The sequence below is a fragment of the Centropristis striata genome, chromosome 19 (genome assembly GCF_030273125.1).
Source record: "Centropristis striata isolate RG_2023a ecotype Rhode Island chromosome 19, C.striata_1.0, whole genome shotgun sequence".
In the NCBI taxonomy this organism is placed as follows: domain Eukaryota; kingdom Metazoa; phylum Chordata; class Actinopteri; order Perciformes; family Serranidae; genus Centropristis; species Centropristis striata.
In genome coordinates, this window is record NC_081535.1 from 27,751,212 (window position 1) to 27,771,128 (window position 19,917).

Sequence of the window (19,917 nt, forward strand, 5' to 3'; positions counted from 1 at the left end):
ACCCATTCATCATTTTATGGTCTATAGACATTTTTTACAGTGTACTATCTACATAAATGTACCCTTGAAGGTTAAAAATCGGACCTTAATTATATGTGTACTTTCTAGGCCAAAAAGGTACATACAGTATATGTTCCATGGTCAATGTTAAGGGTACAACAGCTTACCTTACAGGGTACTGCCCCAGTGACAAGCTGTTGAATCCCTAAAGGTACAAATTCAGGTATAATGTATTCTATTCAAACAGAAAACATCTCAATTACCTTCATTACTTTTGTCAACATAACAGAAGATCAAATGTGTTTTTCCTTTTGGCAACCAAAGAACAAGCAGTTCAACAGTACCATATGTGTAGTTTTATTGCCGATCACCTCATAAGAGCAGATGTCTCCTTTTTCAAAGAGAGAATACCAAATCTTAGAACCAAATTCAGCTCTTACATTTTCTTCCTCCTGTCTGTCTGATGCTATTTCTCCTCATTTTGATCTCTAGGCCTTTGGATTTTCCAGAGGGCTGTGGGCTGCCAGGTTTCATAGGCTCTCATCAGTTCTTATCAGAGGATTGAACCTCATCTTCAGTGAGGGCTGATGGCTGCTGATACACCCCAAGGCTCATTCTGTCCCAGATTTTTACATCCCCTGAAAAAACACACACACAAACCACTGTATAATTCTGCGTGAGGAAGTGTCTCTGTCTCTCTCTGACTGTCAGTATCTCTTTCTTGTAGTCACCTCCAAACACACTATAATACACACACACTGATTGCAGATCTAACGGTTGCAAATCCGGTCTCTTATGAAATACAACTGTAGAAAATCATTGTTTGCAAGCTCACCAGCAGGGATCAGAACAGCGATTCTCTAATTATTTCACTTGAAATTAGCTTTATAACTGCTGGGGAAAAAATAGAGTTAAAAACAGCACTGTGTAAGAGTTGGTATAGGTAAAAAGGAGCCCAGTTTTGCTCAATAGATCCATGATTATGAAAAGCCATTTCAGATGTTATCAGTCTATTGAATGGGCATCAGTAGTTATCATCCCATCCTATAGACTCTATAAAGAATGGACGACGTATCCCCAATTTGGCAGATAAACGATTATCAATGCAAAATAAACTACCAGGAACGTGCATGTGCACCATGCAGTGCTGTGCATTGCCGTTTCTTTGTGCTGCAGCAAAAACAGGGTTTGAGCTGCTGTAGTACTGATGCTGATATGAGCCTGTTGATGGACTGCCCATTTTAAAAAGATTGGACACACCCGTTCCCACTATTTCAAGCGTTTATGCTAAGCTAAGCTAATTGCCTGCTGGCATACTGAGTGTACATTAGTGATGTGCCAATGAAGCCTCATGAACCTTTTTCTTTATTTTCTGAGCCCACTAGATGGTGCTCTTGGTTTAAAGAAAAAGGCTCTATAATAGAGTGTGATTTCAGCTCTTTGTTGAACAGAGAGCGCCATCTAGTGGACTCATAAAATAAAGAAAATGGTTCATGAGGCTTCACTGGCACATCACTGGTGTTCATTAGTGATGCGCCAATGGAGCGTCATGAACCTTTTTCTTTATCTTATGAGTCCACCAGATGGCACCATTGATTTAAAGAAAAAGGTTCAAGCAATGGTAATTGAATGTATTTTCAGTAGTGATGTGCCAATGAAGCTTCATGAACCATTTTGAACCATTTTTGCTCTTGGTTTAAAGAAAAGGCTCAAGCTATTATAATTGATTTCAGCTCTTTGTTGAGCAGAGAGCACCATCTAGTGGGCTCAGAAAATCAAGAAAATGGTTCATGAAGCTTCATTGGCACATCACTAGTGTTCAGATATGAGAGTAACAAGAAAGCAAGAAAAAGGAAAGCAAAAAAACAAATGATTCATTTAATGTAAATATGATTACTGAATTCAGACCCAATTCAAGAACATTATCTTCTGAGTGATAAAATGAATGTACCAGATGCAGTAATATGCAGCCCACAACCCTCCTTGCATGGTGTGTTCACTTGTGTGTAAAAAAAAAAAAAAAAAAAAAAAAAAAGATAAAAGGATGGGTTAGTCTTTGTAAAAATAAAATTTTAAAAATCATCAAAAAAATTCAGACATAACATGTTTTCAGGTGTATTCAATTGTTAAAATTTGGTTAAAAATTAGATGAATTAGAAAACGTTGTGCATACAGTCCAAATTACAGTAAGACACTGGACGTCACTGCTGACTCACCGTTTGACCAATTTGAACACCACACGCTGTCTGAGACAGTTTTGGTACCATTTGATGAAGTTTTATGGAAATATACTCTCTTAATTGATAATTAAAAACAATTGATCATTTTCGAAAAATATAGAATGACTTCTGCATTTACCATAGCTTGCAGTGAAATAATCATGAAAAATAATGGAACAAACTCAAGATTGACAAAGTTTCGGGATGACTGACCTGAACGATTTCTGACGAGTTGTCAAAAACAGGCCATCAGAGCAAATACGCAGCAGATTTTTTAACGATTAAAATGGTAAAAGAATTTTGACTGTAAGCCAATCCATTTTTGAGAAAGTTGTGAAAATGTAAACTTGATCGTTATGGCAACACCTTGAGGTCACTGTGTGTCATTTATGTGCCTGAGTAATGGCTGGAGTTTACAACCCACCTGTCAATTTTGGAGATGGTATGAGTTATGGTTTGCTAGACAAAAAATTATATTTTAATGCAAATTAATTGGATTAAAAATATGCCCCTGGTGTTTTAAGAGCTGTACTCGTGGTGAGAAAGCTGCCTCCTAATAATTAAATTCTGTTTGAAAGTACTCATGACAAAAACAGTTGTTCGACAAAATACACGGTTGCCCATAAAATTGAAATAATTTTGTTTTCAGACACAATCCTGTTAATTGTGTTTTCATTTTCATTGTGATATGTTTGGAAGAGATTGATTAATACAGTTTTGAGAAAATGATACACTTTATCTGTCAAGAATAAATCACATTGTCACAATCATTTCATGGAAAGAGGTAAAAATTATTTTATTCCAACTTTATGAGCAACAGTGTATATTTACATGCAAATAAGTGTCAGAAAAAGATAATTGTCATGATGTGTAAAGGCCTTTATTTGTAGCCGAAATCTACCACTTTCCAAAAAAAAGTTTTGGATTTGGGGTTGAAAAACAAACCCCACAGTGTGTAAAGGCCTTAGAGTTAAGGCTTTAAGTGTAGATTTAAACACATTTCCAGCAGTGCTATGAAGGGCTGCATAATTGGTTATATAAAAAAGAGATAAAACAGACTCATCTGGAATAAAAGAAGAAAAAAACAGAAAGAACTCAGCCACAGATGGTTTATAAAACCAGGCCCCGTCAGGGTTTCAGTTTTTCCTTTTTCCTCTCATCATGGAAAAATATGTCTCTGTGTGTTAAAATCCAGCAGAGAAGCGACATTTATAAGGCAGAGAACTGCACACAGCCTGGAGATATCAACACTTCCTCAGACCAAACAGCTTTATCCTCCTCTCACCAGGAAGCTATCCACTGGCTGCAAGCAGATATTTAATCATGCCTAGATCTGGGCCAGGTTTCTGAAGATGTTTGTAGCCAAAGGGGGGCTTCTTTATCTCTGTGTGAAGGCGAACAGCTCGTCCACTTTCTTTAGGAGTTTGATTTCCTCCACTTCACACTAAGAGAAGACAGCAGAGAGGGGAGAGACGCTCCTGCTGTGATTAAATACAACACCAGAATCATTCATTTTGCCCAAAGTGAGCTCTAACCAGAGGTGGAAGAAGTATTCAGATCCCTTACTTCAGTAAAAGTACTAAAAAACACAATGTGAAAAGTCCTGCATTCAAAACTTACTGAAGTAAAAGTACAAAAGTATCAGTATCAAAATGTATACGTATCAAATGTAAAAGTACTCGTTATGCAGAATGGAACCACTCAGATTACTTAATGTATTATTAGATTATTTGTGTTAATGCATATATGTAAGCAGTGTTTTAATTTTGTAAAGACAGGGCTCATTTAATCACTTAATATACTGTTATAAGATTTCATTTAAAAAAAAGTCTAATAACTTGAAATTGATCATGTTTTTTTATGTTAAATTTCGCCCTGAAAAGTAACTAAAGATGTCAGTAAATGTAGTGGAGTAAAAGTAAAAAGTTACATAAAATAGAAAAATGCTCAAGTAAAGCACAAGTACCTCAAAATTGTACTTAAGTACTCTGCCCTACAAAGTCTAACTGCAGTAACTACACAAAGGGTAAACCTGAGAAAAACTGCTTTTTTTAATCTGGCCAGCCAAATGGGTTATGTGTAGGTCAGTGATATGACACCTTTTTGTACATTTATTGATGATGTCATTTTTATGCAAAAAAAATCGATGATTTATTTGACCTTTGACCCTAAAAACGTAGTTACTGCATTGCTGTAAAAGGTTCTAATAGTAATGCAAAAACAGACTGCAGTAACTACAATGTTGTTGTTTTCTTTCATCTTTTATACTTTGTTTTCAGCAAAAAATACTTTTAGACTTTTTAGAGTTTAACAACTCTATTCATAGACTTGTGTATTTTAGACTTAATACTATAAAGTAATGTTATATTTTAGTCTTAATTCTGGATTTTGTAGTTACTGTCATTTTTATATCATTATTTCTCTGAAATAAAGCAAAACTGAAATCTAAAATTTTGTCACAAGATAAAACAGACATCAAGGAGTTAATTTGTAGTTACAACTCAATTTAGACCAAAAATGTAGTTACTGCAGTTCGACTTTGTAGGGCAGTATAGTACTTGAGTAAATGTACTTAGTTACTTTCCACCCCTGACTATAACCATGTGACAATGATGACAATAATTGGTTAAAACATGTCTAAGTAATATGAACTTGACAAATAATTCATGTAAAGAAAGAAAGTCAGTTATTAAAGCCACAGAGAGAAGAATAAGACAGAAACCATAATGAGAATTTCAGGAAAAGAGGGTGATTGCACAGCTGTGAAGAATTGATAACAGGGTGGGTGCTGAGTCAGCTGAATCATTACACTGTAAAAAAAAAAAACTTGCTGTGATCTCTGTGTGACCTCATTGGACCACCAGTGTGTTCAGCACCACAGACAGCGACACTCTGAGCTGGTTGAACCTGGTCTCACAGGAATCTGTGAAATAGCCACGGATTCGCTGAACTCAAAATCCGTGGAATAGCCACGGAATAACTCAAATTTCCGTGAAACTGACACAGATTTCGCTACAATGCAAGTTAATGACAGTCATATCCCGTGGCTATTCGTGGTCCAAGTCACGTGACTTTCAAGGTCCCGGCGGTCAGAACAAAAAACATGGAGGACAGGTCTCTAGTTTTTAGTGAAAAAATCAATATTTTGACTTAGTTTCTGCATAAAAATGGATTTTGATCACATTTCTAGCGAGAAATATATGTTTTATTTTCTAAATATTCACTCAGTGAATGTACATAATCACTTTGTATGTTGGAATAGCCACGGGATATGACTGTCATTAACTTGCATTGTAGCGAAATCCGTGTCAGTTTCACGGAAATTTGAGTGATTCCGTGGCTATTTCACGGATTCCTGTGAGACCATGTTGGCTGGTAACGCTCATCAGATTTTTGTTGCTATCCACAGCTCTTTCTTTTGGCACTACTTTTTCTCAACCGTAGAACTTCCATGTTCCTACGCATGGCCGCACTAATATGCTTTGCGCACTGCTGCAGATCAACTGTTTTGGTCAGAATCCAGGGGGGATTCTCTGTTAGAAATAGTAGTAGTAGTCTAGTGTGGATAGCAACAAAAATCGGTGGACATAATGTGAATATATCGTACACATAAACAGATATAACATTTTTAGAGTGGGCCTTTGTTTAGGTGGTTAAAATAGGATTTGTTGCAGTCAGCGTCTGCAGTCCGTCTTGCCTGGAGCGTCAGCTTCTCCAAACTGGCAACGCGCAAACCAACATCTACTGCAGTTAATACACTGACTGTGGGTAAGCGCGGAATGGTTAGGGCCAGGTAGGAGAATTTTATTTTTTTTAGAAGTCGAAATCGGTGCTCTCTGTTCAACAAAGAGCTGAAATCACACTCAATTACCATTGCTTGAGCCTTTTTTCTATAAACTAAGAACGCCATCTAGTGGGCTTATAAGATAAAGAAAATGGTTCATGATGCTTCATAGGCACATCACTAGTTGAAACCTCAAAGTTCAGATACAGCAATAAAAAAAGACAAACCACCAGGAGGCTCTGAGTAATACTTTCTACATTCCCAACATATATTTCTGTAGAAAACAATATATTTACATTTTATACAGACATGTTTTTACACTACATACAGCATTTACATATAAATATAGAGTGATTTACAGCATTGACGTCTGGCTGTACAAACAAAGGTAATAAAAAATGTCTTCATGTTCAGAGTGAAATCTGCAACAGTTATGATAATGGTTTGATTTCTTTTCAATAAGTGAGATGTTTTTCTACCCTCCAAGACTTGCATGAAAATGATTTTCAAGCATTACAATACCTTGCGAGGCATAAATCACAAATTACAGTTTTTGGACTTCACTCCTGGATGAGACAGATGTGCACACGTTAAATAATGAGATGTTGCTTTTCAATTACAGAGATAATAGAAGTACAAAGTCTGAACCAGATTTGAATATTTGTGAAAATCTACCTCATTCAGGATTCTGACACTTGGGTTCCAGTGTATGTGCATTTTGTTTTGTTTTTAATGACATTTTTGTGTGATTTCCTGAAACTTGGCACTTTTGAATCATCTTTGTGCCCATGATGAGAAGACAAGAGACAAAGGGTCTCTCTTAATACACTACACTATTGGTCCTGAACACTTAAGCTAGTGATGTGCCAATGAAGCCTCATGAACCATTTTCTTTATTTTCTGAGTCCACTAGATGGCGCTCTCTGTTCAACAAAGTGCTGAAAGTACATTCAAGTAATATAGCTTGAGCCTTTTTCTTTAAATCAAGGTCGCCAGCTGGTGGGCTCATAAGATAAAGAAAATGGTTCATGAGGCTTCATTGGCACATCACTAACTTAAGGCCAAACATTATCCCAGGACTGTCAATAATCAACAGACATAAATAGCTTCATGACATGTTGTATTCAGCTTGAATATATTCTTCCTATCTGAACAATATGCACCTAGTGCTGAACTAGCACAGATTTTTATAATACAATTGTATTGATCTTGAGACTAATAATACCTATGGAAGCCCTGAGATGCAAGTGAAAAAAAAAATCTGGTAATCCATTTTCTTCTATCTAAATAATTTGCTCTTTTTTTTTATGACTTCAGAACACTTATGTTCCTTTTTCCCCCTGTGAAAAATACCTTTTAAAAAGAGTTTACCCAGGATAACTTTTAAGTTGTTTTTTGTGTCAGGTAATTGTTTTTTCTTACTTGTTATTGTAATATTAATTTTGGCCACAAGGAGGCAACGTGCAGCACACTACACAGTGCATGTGTTTTGCTTTAACTTTTTTTCTTTTAACCTGTTTTCAAAGATGAAATGGGTAACTTAGAAAAGAATCCTGACAAAAAAATATATAAAAATAATACAAAATTGTTGAAATATTCTCCTGGCATTTTTTCCACCTGTTCTTATTAATAAATCAAAATATATTTTTTTCTTACTTGCTTCTCAGGGCTTCCGTAAAAACACATATCTGATAAAGTAAAACAAAATAAAACAAAAATAATTTTAATAAATTAATGAATACAGAAATCATTTAATTGATAATATAGATAAAATGATTCTCTAAATGTGAGTTTATTTTTCCGCTATCATCTGAATGAAACACATCAAACTGATAAACGTTTTTTTTGTAAATATGCACTCTGAATTCTGAATTTGATGCATTCTGCTTTGTTTACTGTTTACTAAACACGATTGTAGTCTTAGGTCTGCACTTGGCAGTTAAAATATGTTACATAAGCAGGGATTTTTCTCCATTACAGTGGCAGTTCATGCTAGGAAATTAGTTAAATTTGTTTTATGGTACCGAATCAACTGGAAATGAATCAGATTTTCCCAAAATAGCGTGGTTTCTGTGGTTAAACTGTATGGATTCCAAATAAATTTGGGTTGAATATTTGTCATTTGGTGTCACAGTGCCCCCCTGTGGACAAAATTAGTTTGTTCCTGTTCACAGATCACAGTTGTTGGATTCATTAGGATATCTGGTCCTTTTGTCCTTTTGAGAGTTTGCTATATTTCTGACGGCGCTTTCACAACCCAAGTCTGTTTGGTTCGTCCGAATCAGAGTGAAATTGATACATTCGGTTGGTTTTGTATTTTGTCTAATTTGCTTTCACAGTTCAGAAATGTAAGCAGACCAAATACAATAAAAATATTTGAAGAGGGGCGTGTACGAAGGTGGAGGAATGGAAATCCACTTGCACTATTTTTTCTTATTAATTGAAAATTGACGGTGAAGAATGTAAACATGGAAATAAACAAACCAAATAAACTGATTATGTTTGATTATATAGTTTTTTTAATGTTGCAGTTGCAGTAGCTAAACTGTACGGGTCCACAAGGGTGTTCGTATAAATAATCTATCCTGTGAGACCGCTTTTTCTTTTCCTTTATTTATCTTCAATTTATTTTTTGGTATCTGTTTGTATGTTATGCTATGGAGTTTGTATGTTATGCTATATTGTTTCTATGCTATGCTATGGTGTTTGTATGTTATGCTATGGAGTTTGTATGTTATGCTATGGTGTTTGTATGTTATGCTATGGTGTTTGTATGTTATGCTATGGTGTTTGTATGTTGTGTATGGACTCTTAATTTTACTGTACAAGTGTTGCGTCATGTCTTGTGATACATGTTTGTCAGCGTCTATGATTGTATATGTGTTGTGACTGTATTAATAGTTGTTGTTGTTGTTAGGGTTAGGTTTTTTGTGTATGATCTCGGAGAATGGACAATTTGATTTAATGTTTGAACTCCAGGAAGAATAGCTATGCTAACGTGCTGGTGCTAATGGAGATCCAATGAATAAATAAATAAATACCGGCTGTAATCTAGTCTGGTGTTCCGACCAAACTAATGTGGAGAGAAACGCTAAGAATGAGCTCCTGTTGATGCTCCGGATGTACATTAAGTGTATCAATTTCACTCACAAATGTACTTGGATTGTGAAAGCAACCTAAAACAAAAAAAATTAAAAAAAAATCTTCCCTGAATAAATGACGTGTATCTACAGTAACTTGAGTTTTCAGTGCACAAAAAAAGGGGATTAGCATGCTTTACTGTAATAACATAGACTAGTTTGTTGTAAAATAAGTTAAATAATGTTCCACTAACTGCTGATTGCTAATGTCTTTCGTCTTGTTATTAAGACTGACACAAGTTGCATAATAGCTGCTGTTCAGTGGAGCAGCCAGACAGTCTGAGCTGTTCATCATGAAGCTCTACGTGCTCCACTGTGCTGCAGCAACAAGTTCTTCTCCACAGAGCAGTGAGAGGAACAATCTGCTCTAATACGTTGTGACAGTTATTTCATCTCTGTGAGTCACTTTCTCTCCATGTGTCGCTGACAGAGATGGATTGCAGAGACGTCCTGACACACCGTTTTTTCTTTGGTTTCCGCTGTGTTTTTGTTGAGTTGACAGTGGATCAGCTGTGCAGTGACTTTGTGTAAGGCTTCTGCAGGCAGAGTGAGCCGTGGTGAGGGAGAGGGTGGCTGTAGTAGTGTTCGATCACAGCTGGCAGGTTGGGGAAAGTGACTTCAGTGTCCAGAAACACACAGTCCTCCTGTCAAAAGTGAGAGCAGACTTTATTACTATGAATGTTACATTAATACTGCCCTACAAAGTCTAACTGCAGTAACTACACAAGGGTTCAAACTGAGAAAAACTGCTTTAAAGTTTTTTAACTTGTTTTTATGGTCAGCCAAATGGGTTATATGTAGATATATAGTGATTTGACACTTATTTCTACATGTATTGATGATGTCATTTTTATGCCAAAAAAATCATGCTGATTTATTTGACCTTTGACCCCAAAAATGTAGTTACTGCACTCTGGTTTTGCTATTTAAGTTTCTAATAGTAATGATACTAACAGAATGCAGTGACAACAGTGTTGTTGTCTTCTTTCAGCTTTTATATTTTGTTTTCAGTGAATAAACATTTTGAAATTGATTTTCTTATAAGTGTATTTAAAAGTGTTTTACAGCTCTATTCAACGATTTGTGTATTTTAGACTTATTATTGTAAAGTAATATTAGTAGTATAGTATAGTATATATATATATATATATATATATATATATATATATATATATAGTAGTATAGTAATATTTTAGTCTTTTTATCTCACTTTTTTACTTCATCACTATCTAGATCATAATTTGCCTTTCAAATAAACTTATAATTACTATTATTTTTATGTTTAAAGTGGTATATATATCCAAAGCAGACCGTGGTAAGTGCAATTACTGCTTGGTTTTGAGTTGTATTTTGTGGTTTTTATATAATAATTTATCTGAAATAAAGCAAAATTGAAATCTAAAACCTTGTCACAAGATAAAACAGACATCAAGGAGTTCATTTTTAGTTATAACTCAATTTAGACCAAAAATGTAGTTGTACTGCAGTTATACTTTGTAAGGCAGAATACTCCGCCTGATTTCTACACATAAATAATTATAATTGTATCATATGTGAAGTTCTCTTACCTCTTGAAACAGCCGGTAGTTTCTAGCTTTGCCTATACTGACATCCCACACCACCAGCACCTTAACGACAGAAAAATAGATTGTTTTTATTTTTCAGGATCAGGTGAAATGTATTATCAGCAATTTATTTCACAAGAGTATATTCTTTAGTAACTTTGTGTGTATCTGAACATGTTCACACATTGAAACATAAATATGGACCAAGAATAATACATGAAAAATAGAGATGGATGAATTCACATCAATCAGCACATAAAAACTAAATTGTTGAGGGTCTGTGTAAGATTTATTGGTAACACTTTAGATTAGGGAACACATATTCAACATTAATTTGTTGCTTATTAGCATGCAAATAAGTAACATATTGGCTCTTAATTAGTCATTTTTAAGTAGTTATGAATGCCTTATTCTGCATGGCCTTATTATACAACCAGTAAGACATTAACTAAGAATGTTATTATTATTATATTATATTATTATAATTATATTATAATATTATTATTATTAAACTGACATCAGCAGTTACAATCCTGAAACTTGGTGACATACATAAGTTAACGTTAAATATAATAAGTATCCAAAGTCACAAATCCCTTTAAATGTTTTTGTTATTGTTAAATGAATTACTTTAGACAAAGAAGTTGTTTTTATTTTTAAATTTGAATTATTATTAAAAAATGATATTATTATATAATTTATTAATATTTATTATACATGTCCTATACCACTTATACTCTACTGTGTATCTCTGCATATATTTAAATATATTTATTAATTGATGTTCATACTACTATATACAACAACCTGTTTAACCTATTTAACATGCTAAAATATATTTTCTCCAATGTGCAACATCTGTAAAATGTAAAGTGCTTTCAGGAAAACAAACAAACACTAGAGAAATGTATGTATATAATGTTTATATAATGTGTGGACATGTCTTATTTTTTATATTCTTTATTCTGTTTTTCCATATCTATGTGTCTGTATCTTGAGCTTCCCACTGCGGGATAAATAAAGTCATATCTTATTTTTCCATACAATGACCCATAGATGACACAAACTGTTTGCATTGGATGCTGTTTTGGTTATGTAATTATGACTAGTTTTATATTTTAGGATATTATATGATATATAATTTGCGCCATATGGGGCCCAAAACCAGGCAGTTCAGCTCTGTGAGGCTGTGATCTGATTTACTTTCATCCTATGAACCCTGGAGGACCCTCAGGTCTTCTGGGAGCCTTTTAATAAAAACCAAAAGTTAGAACTAAAACCTACGGTGAGGTGTCATTTTCTCACTGTGGTCCACGTTTGTGGAGCAGCCTCCTGAAGACCTGAGGCCATCAGAGACGCTTCAGATTTTTAAGAGCAAACTTTTAAAAGACTTATCTTTTTAATTTGGCTTTTACTTGAATCGTTTTTAGGGATTTTTCTGCTCATGCATCTTAGTGTAATAACATTTTCTCTTATAGGTTAGGGTTAGGGTTTAACCCTTAACCTTTATTTATTTATTTATTAGTCTATTTTTATAGATATATATTTAATCCTGCTCTACTTCTTACTTATTCATTTATTGGTTTTATCTTTATTATCTACTTTTTTTTTTTTTTACTTTTTATTGTTATTATTTTTTACTTTTTTTTTTTATTTTATTTTATTTTACCTTACCTTACTTTATTTTTTATCTAATTAATTTCTAAGCTGCCTCCAGTGTTTCCTCACTGCTCCACTTTGAAGAAGTTTGTGCTTTGTTTATAATGGGATGGTGGATGGAGGGTTGGGGGTGGAGGGTTTGGGATGGGCGGAGGTTGTTTGCTTGTTTCTATGTTTTGTTATTATCATTATTATTATTATTATTATTATTATTATGTTCTCCTTTTTTACGTAAAGCACTTTGTGTTGCATCTCTTGTATGAAAAGTGCTATACAAATAAAGTCTGATTGATTGATTGATTGATTGATTCAGATGAACTTATGAGCTATGTGCTGCGTAGCAACGCTAGAAATCTGTTTTTATTATTATCATTATAAAATGACTAACCGCTGCAGCGCATCATATCTTACCTTTGATGTTTTGGTTCCTGAGTTCCTGATGCCGTACAGTCCGTCCTGTGGGGGGATGGGGCTCTCTCTGAATAACCTGCAGGCACACACCAAGGTTATTATAGTTAACGAAAACAATAACGAAATAACGAATACTAGAATTGAAAAATCATTTTCGTTAACTCAAATAAAAATTAAAATTAGAGTTTTTAAAAAAAACGATAACTAACTGAAACTGTATTGTGTGGTTACAAAACTAACTAAAATTATAGTGAAAATGTCCTTAGTTTTTGTCTTTGTCAACTTTTTTCATAAGTAAACCTTTTTGGTTGATATGAAATCTATTTCATCTATCTGGTTTTATGACTTAATAAACTTATTGGGGCTGAGATGGATAATAAAAGGAAATAAAGGCAACATTTATTGTGACCTTATTGAATCTGGCACACAACAAATACCCCATTACAAAAAAAACTAAAACTAACACTCAAACTAATGAAAACTAAACAAAAACTAAGCATTTTCAAAAAAATAAATAATAATAATTAAAACTAGCAAACGATTTGGCAACGAAATAAAACTAAAACTAATGAAAAATCCAAAACCATTTTAACCTTGGTATACACACCACCAAAGGTTATCAACAGAGACACACACTGGTCATACATGTCATCAAAGATATAACAATATAAAGTTATATTTTATGTCTGACTGTTTTTGTATGACCTGTAGTAAACTACAGCTGTAAGAAGCTGCAAGAAGGACTGAACAAGAATACATGCAGCAACTACCACATGAATATAATGTAAATAAAAAATTGCGTTAAATAAGCACTAGAGGGCAGGAATGCTCTACAGAGCAGCAGAACTGTGCCATTTCAGATTGTACCTCTATAATAGAAAAAATGTATCTTACTTTTCTACGATGCTGGTTTCAGTCGTATCGATGAACACAGAGTCTGGCAGCTGCACCTGCAGATGCAAACATCAGGTTAAACACAACGTGCACGCTGGCCCAAATATGGATCATTATACTGAGACTGACAAATGCACTTACAAATTTTAGGATACACACACAACACATTTTTTTTGCATGTGTGTCTTGTTTTTACCTTGTATATAGTGTATATATAGATTTTTATTTCATTTTAATTTAACTTAATTTATATTATTTAATTTTTGTATTTTTGTCTTGTTTTGACGAGTTTACATCATCAATTAAATTATTATTATTATTACAAAAATATTATTTATTATTATAATGATAATTATTATTAATTGTATTATTATGATTATTATTATCACCATCATCATCACCATCATTATAATAATAATAATAATAATACACACAAAGTGAAAAATTAACCCAAAATATTGAAATTAATATATATATATATATATATATATATATTATATATCTAATTATTGTATTCTGTTGCACTAAAACGAGAGCTGCTCTTTGCTGTGCTTCTGTGCAAAGACAAGAAAATCTATTCTATTCTGTTTCTATTCTATTCTATTCTATTCTGTTCTATATGTATTTTTTAATAGCATGTATAAAGTTTAGTCTGCCCCACAGTGAACTCTCATATGAGTTTCTTTTAATTTTGCAATGGTCGCAAATAGTCACAAAAGGGTACACCTTGTCTGAGATCAGCTGTGTTTTGCACTTTCATGTCACCATGACAACGCTGCATGAGGTTTAAAGCAACATTTATAAGCAGTGACTGAGTCAGTGGTGGAAGTATTCAGATCCCTTACTGTAGTACAAGTACTAATACCACACTTCAGAATGACTCCACTACAAGTAAAAGTCCCGTAGTCGAAACTTACTGAATGTAGGCTATATTTTAACTCCTTAATACACTTTTATGTGGTTTAATTTATAAGCATGCATAATCACTATAAATTGATCATGTGTTTATGTTAAATCTCGACCTGAAAAGTACCTTAAGCTAAATGTAGTGGAGTAAGACGTATAAAGTTACAAATGTGGAAATAGTCAAGTAAACTACAAGTACCTCAAAATTGTACAGTACTTGAGTAAATGTACTTAGTTACATTCCACAACTGCTGAAGTGCCTCTTACGTTTTCATAGTCGTCATCAGACTCGTGTCCGTCACTGTGTTTGTCTCGTTTCCTCCTGAACTCCGCGGGCGTCTCCTCTCCCAGTGAACGGAAACTCTGTCCGTCTGGAGATGCTCTTCTGGGGGAAACAACGTCTTAGTGAGGTAACGTCAACCACATTCACCTTCTGGATTAGTTCACTCTAAAGTAGTGATGTCCCAATTAGGCCTCATGAACCATTTTCTTTATTATTTGAGTCCACTAGATGGTGCTCTTGATTTAAAGAAAAAGGCTCAAGCAATAAGTGTGATTTCAGTTCTTTGTTGAACAGAGAGCGCCATCTAGTGGCCTCAGAAAATAAAGAAAAAGGTTCATGAAGCTTCAATGGCACATCACTACTTTAAGTGTTTGTGTGTTTGAGTCCAACTTACTGACGGGGCGTCCCTGGCGGCTTGGTCTTGGATCCAGGCAGCGGGGGTTTGACTGTTGGCGGGGGAGGTTTAGGTATCCCCGGTTTATTGTGGAGAGCAGGTTTTAGTAGAGGAGAGAGCGGAGGGTGGCCGGGCAGCGGTGGGTGGATGGAGGAGTCTGGAATCACAGGCCTGAGTGCAGACACTCCAATATTCAAATGATGAGGTAGGCTTTGCTTGCTGATCATCCCGTGGTGGTTGTTGCCCACTGAGTGGGCATTAGGCGTACGGGGTCCGTTAATCCCCAGCCGGGCTTCTAACTGGTCACAGATGGGCAGAGTAGCCGGGGTAAAGACCGATACGGCCGGCAGGGGCCTCCGGTCCCTCTTGTCGTTTCCGGTCCCCCCCACAGATGTGGCCCTGTTCTGAAGATGCAGTTTTTTCACATTGGGGGGTGGAGGAGGCGGGGGGGTGGGAGACGGGGGCTTGGGCAGGTGGGGTGCGAAGGGAAGAGCAGGAGGCGGGCCTTTGATGGGATGATTGAGTATAGGGGGAGGGGGGAAAGTGGGCGCGGGCTTTTTGGGGAGCGGGATGGTTGGGATTCTAAGTATTGGCGGGACAGGAGGGGGTGGGCCTTTGGAGAAACCTGCCGGCACCGGGGGAGGGGGGTAGGAGGGGGGCGGCCCAGTGGGTCGACCTGAAGTGAAATAAAGAAAAGTTCAGAATGTTAATTTTTCCTGCAACCGCTTGGTGTATTTAGCTATCTCGGCACGGGGCGAGTCGTGTCTGCTGCTGCCTGCTGAGGAGCTTCACAGGTAAAAGACACAAGCATAATGTGTAGATATTATTGACTGCAATGTGATAATGAAGTTTTGTTTTGGTATAAGCAAGGAACTTTCAGCCGAATGCATATGTGGATGCTTGTAGTAGCAGATGATAAACAGAAATTATGTGTTTTGTATTGATTAACATAAAATTGAAGACTTTTACGAGGCATATTTCTAGTTCCACTTCCCTTTATTCTCCCTACATAAAAATAAATAAATAAATAAATAAAAAAATTATATATATATATATATATATATACCTCATAACAGTATATTGAGTAGTAAAACGAGCGTTATCTTGATAAATGTATGCTAATAGTAATCTAATAATATATTTATAATATATAAAATAATCTGAGTGGGTCCATTCTGCATAACAAATATTTTTACTTTTGATACTTTAAGTACATTTTGATGCTGATATTTTTGTACTTTTACTTCAGTAAGTTTTGAATGCAGGACTTTTACTTGTAGTGGAGTAATTTCACCGTGTGGTATTAGTACTTTTACTTAAGTAAATGATCTGAATACTTCTTCTACCACTGCATGCAACTGAATACAAAAATGGCTCAAAAGGTCACATAATACACTTTAATATTAACTGGTGTGCCAGTCCCTCAAAGTAACAAGAATCAATATATGAATGTTAGAAAAACATAGTTGTTACAGTATTTTTGTAAATTAGATTCGCTCTTTTTTCTTCTTTTTTTCCAAATCAAATTACATTTATTTTATAAACACAATAAAGTCCTTAAACTGAGAATTATGTTCTCCAATAAAATATTCAAAACCTCTAACATGGGTGATTTAATGTGTGCAAGCATAATTCTAGTTCCACTTCCCTTTATTCTCCCTTCTTCTTTCAACGAAATCCCTTTTTTGTCTCTTTGTCTTCATGACCTCAGCTTGTGTTTTATTTCCAGGAACAGTTTGGATGACAACTAATCCTGTTGCTGATAAGTAGAGGTGTCACGACTCTACACTGTAAAAAATGTCTGTAGATTTGACGGTGAAAAACTGCTAAACCATGACAGTAAAATACCGTAAAATGATAAATGGGTTAATTCAGTTTCAGTAACAATGAAACACTGTAAATGTATATATCAGCCAAAACAGTATTTTTTGCATTTTCTTTTTGAAAAATTACATTACTCTACTGTAAAATACACTGGCACCATGTTTGTAGCAAAAATATACTGTAATATATATACAAGCCAACACTGTAATTTTTGCATTTAGTTTTTGTAAAAATATTTTTTCTCTCTGTTAAATGTACTAAACATCATATCTCTAACAGAAATATACTGTAATATTTAATGGTAAAATCTTGAATTTACGCAGCATTTATAAAGTGTTTTCTTGTCAATTATATGGTAGAACAAAGTTTCTTTTGATGGTAAAGCATATTTTTTATGGTAATATATGGACTAAAATGGCAATCTTAAACGTTAAATCAACAGTGCTAATATCATTTTACCGTAATATTACAAAAAAATACCGTTTTTATTACGGTAAAGTTCTGGCAACCACAGCTGTTATTTTTTTTCGTAAAAACAACAGTTTTTTTTTTTACAGTGTACAAAAACATATTATAATTAGACTTTAGATGAGGTTCTGCCACTGTTAGCATTTCAGTCTGTATTCGAAAACAATCAACTGGTTATTGGTTTTATGTCACTTTCATGTTTTAAGTTCTTCTTGAAAAAAGCTCCATAGTGTCAAGTGGGATAGAAGTGACACATTTTTGTGGAGACTTTTTATTTTATTTTGATAACTGAAACTGAAACCTCATTTAGATCAATTTTTAAAATAAAACTGAAATTGTGAAATCCCTGCTGATAACATTAGCAGTTGTGGAATGCAACTCAATACATTTACTCAAGTACTGTACTTAAGTACAATTTTGAGGTACTTGTACTTTACTTCAGTATTTACATTTGACTTGATACTTTTACTCACTATACTTAACTGACAGCTTAAATTACTTATCAGGTCGAGATTTAACATAAAAAACATAATACATTTAAAGTGACTAGACATCTTATTAAATTAAACCACATAACAGTATATTAAGTAGTTAAAATGAAAAAATAAACAGTTGCTTACATAATTGCATCAATAAGAACAATCTAATATGATATATTTTGAATATATATAACAATCTGAGTTGGGTCAGTCTGCATAACGAGTACTTTAATACTTTACTTTTGATACTTTAAGTACATTTTGATGCTGATACTTTTGTACTTTTACTTCAGTAAGTTTTGAATGCAGGACTTTTACTTTTAGTGGAGTAATTTCACAGTGTGGTAATAGTACTTTTACTGCAGTTAGAGATCTGAATACTTTTTTCACCGCTGAACATTAGAGTTAGTGTGGGGTCTGAACCTTTGACCTCACTGCTATAATGTCAGTGTGTGTGTGTATGTGTGTGTATGTGTGTGTGTGTGTGCTTGGTGCCATCACCTGTCGATGGAAGCGAACAGTCACTGTCTGGCTTCAGATAGTCTTCTTCATCGTCGTCGTCATCCTCTTCATAATCTACACAGATAGAAAATATACCTCAGTGTCATAACACACAAAATAACGTGTGTGTGTGTGTGTGTGTGTGTGTGTTTATTAAGGTGCTCTTACCATCTTCTGTGTTATCCACGGGGTGTTTAATATCCATGGGCTTCTCAATCGTGCCATAGAAACTGTCTGCATCTGAATCTGAGTCACTGTGGCAACAAAGAAAATGTTAAATACACAGTAGAACCTTTTACAGCAATGCAGCAACTACGTTTTTGGGGTCAAAGGTCAAATAAATCATCATGATTTTTCAGCATAAAAATTACATCACCAATACATGTAGAAATAAGTGTCATATCACTTATCTACATATAACCAGTTTGCTGGCCAGTTAAAAAAAAAAAAACGTTAAAAAACTTTAAAGCTGTTTTTCTCAGTTTTACCCTTTGCTTAGTTACTGCATTTAGACTTTGTAGGGCTGTGTAGGTGAATCAACTTCCTGTCAGGTGAGGCTCTCTGAGCTACACAGATGTCTATCTAGAATAATAAAAAGCTATTTAATGAGCTGCTAATGTCTCCAGTTTGTGATCTGAGCCAAGAATTACTCCAGGCTTTGTAATCAGAAGCAAGAGGACATTTTAATTGCAGACATAAATTACAAATTAGCCCGTAGAACTAGCAGGTAGTGAAAAACTTTAAGTGCCATTAGACTGCTGGGGACAGTTGTACCAGGCTGCCAAACAAAATTATATTTTTCTCCACGAATGACATGACACCTGGAGTTTACATTGTGGTGTGAAATATGATTCAATTTGCTGAAATTACCTTGGAATGTGGGACTCGTGTCTGTCGTTATAGTGATCTATCTCCCTCCGCAGGTATCGCATCCATTTCTGTAAAAGAACAACACAATATATAGCTTGAAAAATGTATGGCAAAAAACACAAATTGTCCTCTTATCTGCCCATTGTTCTGAGCTTATAGCAGTTGATTTAAACCTCTGAAATCCAGGAGATTTTGGTTGAAATTTGTCAACCTCCTATGCATTATTTCTGTCTCTGTTCAGCATCTTTCAGTCTGTCCTTACATCACATGCATGGCTCCTTTTATCCCACACAAACTTGGCTATCAGTCAGATTTTTCATTTTATTCTAATTAACAAAGTATAAAGCTGCCAGGAACTGAAAATACAAGCAAAAGACACAGGTTTCTATGGAAATGTACCATTTTTTAAACCATTTAAACACACAAAAACAGCAGAAATAATGATAAATAATAAAACTACAAAACAGTCTATTTGCATGTAAATTAAAAATAGTAATAGTTTTCATTGTAGAAAGAAAAT

The 19,917-nt window shown here is 34.7% G+C and overlaps 1 protein-coding gene across 1 annotated transcript in view; it reads right to left on the reverse strand.

Annotated features, from left to right (window-relative positions):
* Nucleotides 1–9,208: 9,208 nt before the first annotated feature.
* The window catches only part of sh3bp2 (SH3-domain binding protein 2), a 30,036-nt gene continuing 19,327 nt past the window's right edge, over nucleotides 9,209–19,917 (reverse strand). Inside the window, exons 5-13 of the mRNA XM_059358591.1 lie at nucleotides 19,398–19,465; nucleotides 18,696–18,781; nucleotides 18,528–18,602; nucleotides 15,256–15,931; nucleotides 14,846–14,963; nucleotides 13,673–13,728; nucleotides 12,779–12,854; nucleotides 10,712–10,771; nucleotides 9,209–9,787 (exon numbers count right to left, since the gene is read on the reverse strand). Of these exons, the coding sequence (XP_059214574.1) occupies nucleotides 9,650–9,787; nucleotides 10,712–10,771; nucleotides 12,779–12,854; nucleotides 13,673–13,728; nucleotides 14,846–14,963; nucleotides 15,256–15,931; nucleotides 18,528–18,602; nucleotides 18,696–18,781; nucleotides 19,398–19,465 (1,353 nt within the window). The 3' untranslated portion in view covers nucleotides 9,209–9,649. The remainder of the gene's footprint in view (nucleotides 9,788–10,711; nucleotides 10,772–12,778; nucleotides 12,855–13,672; nucleotides 13,729–14,845; nucleotides 14,964–15,255; nucleotides 15,932–18,527; nucleotides 18,603–18,695; nucleotides 18,782–19,397; nucleotides 19,466–19,917) is intronic.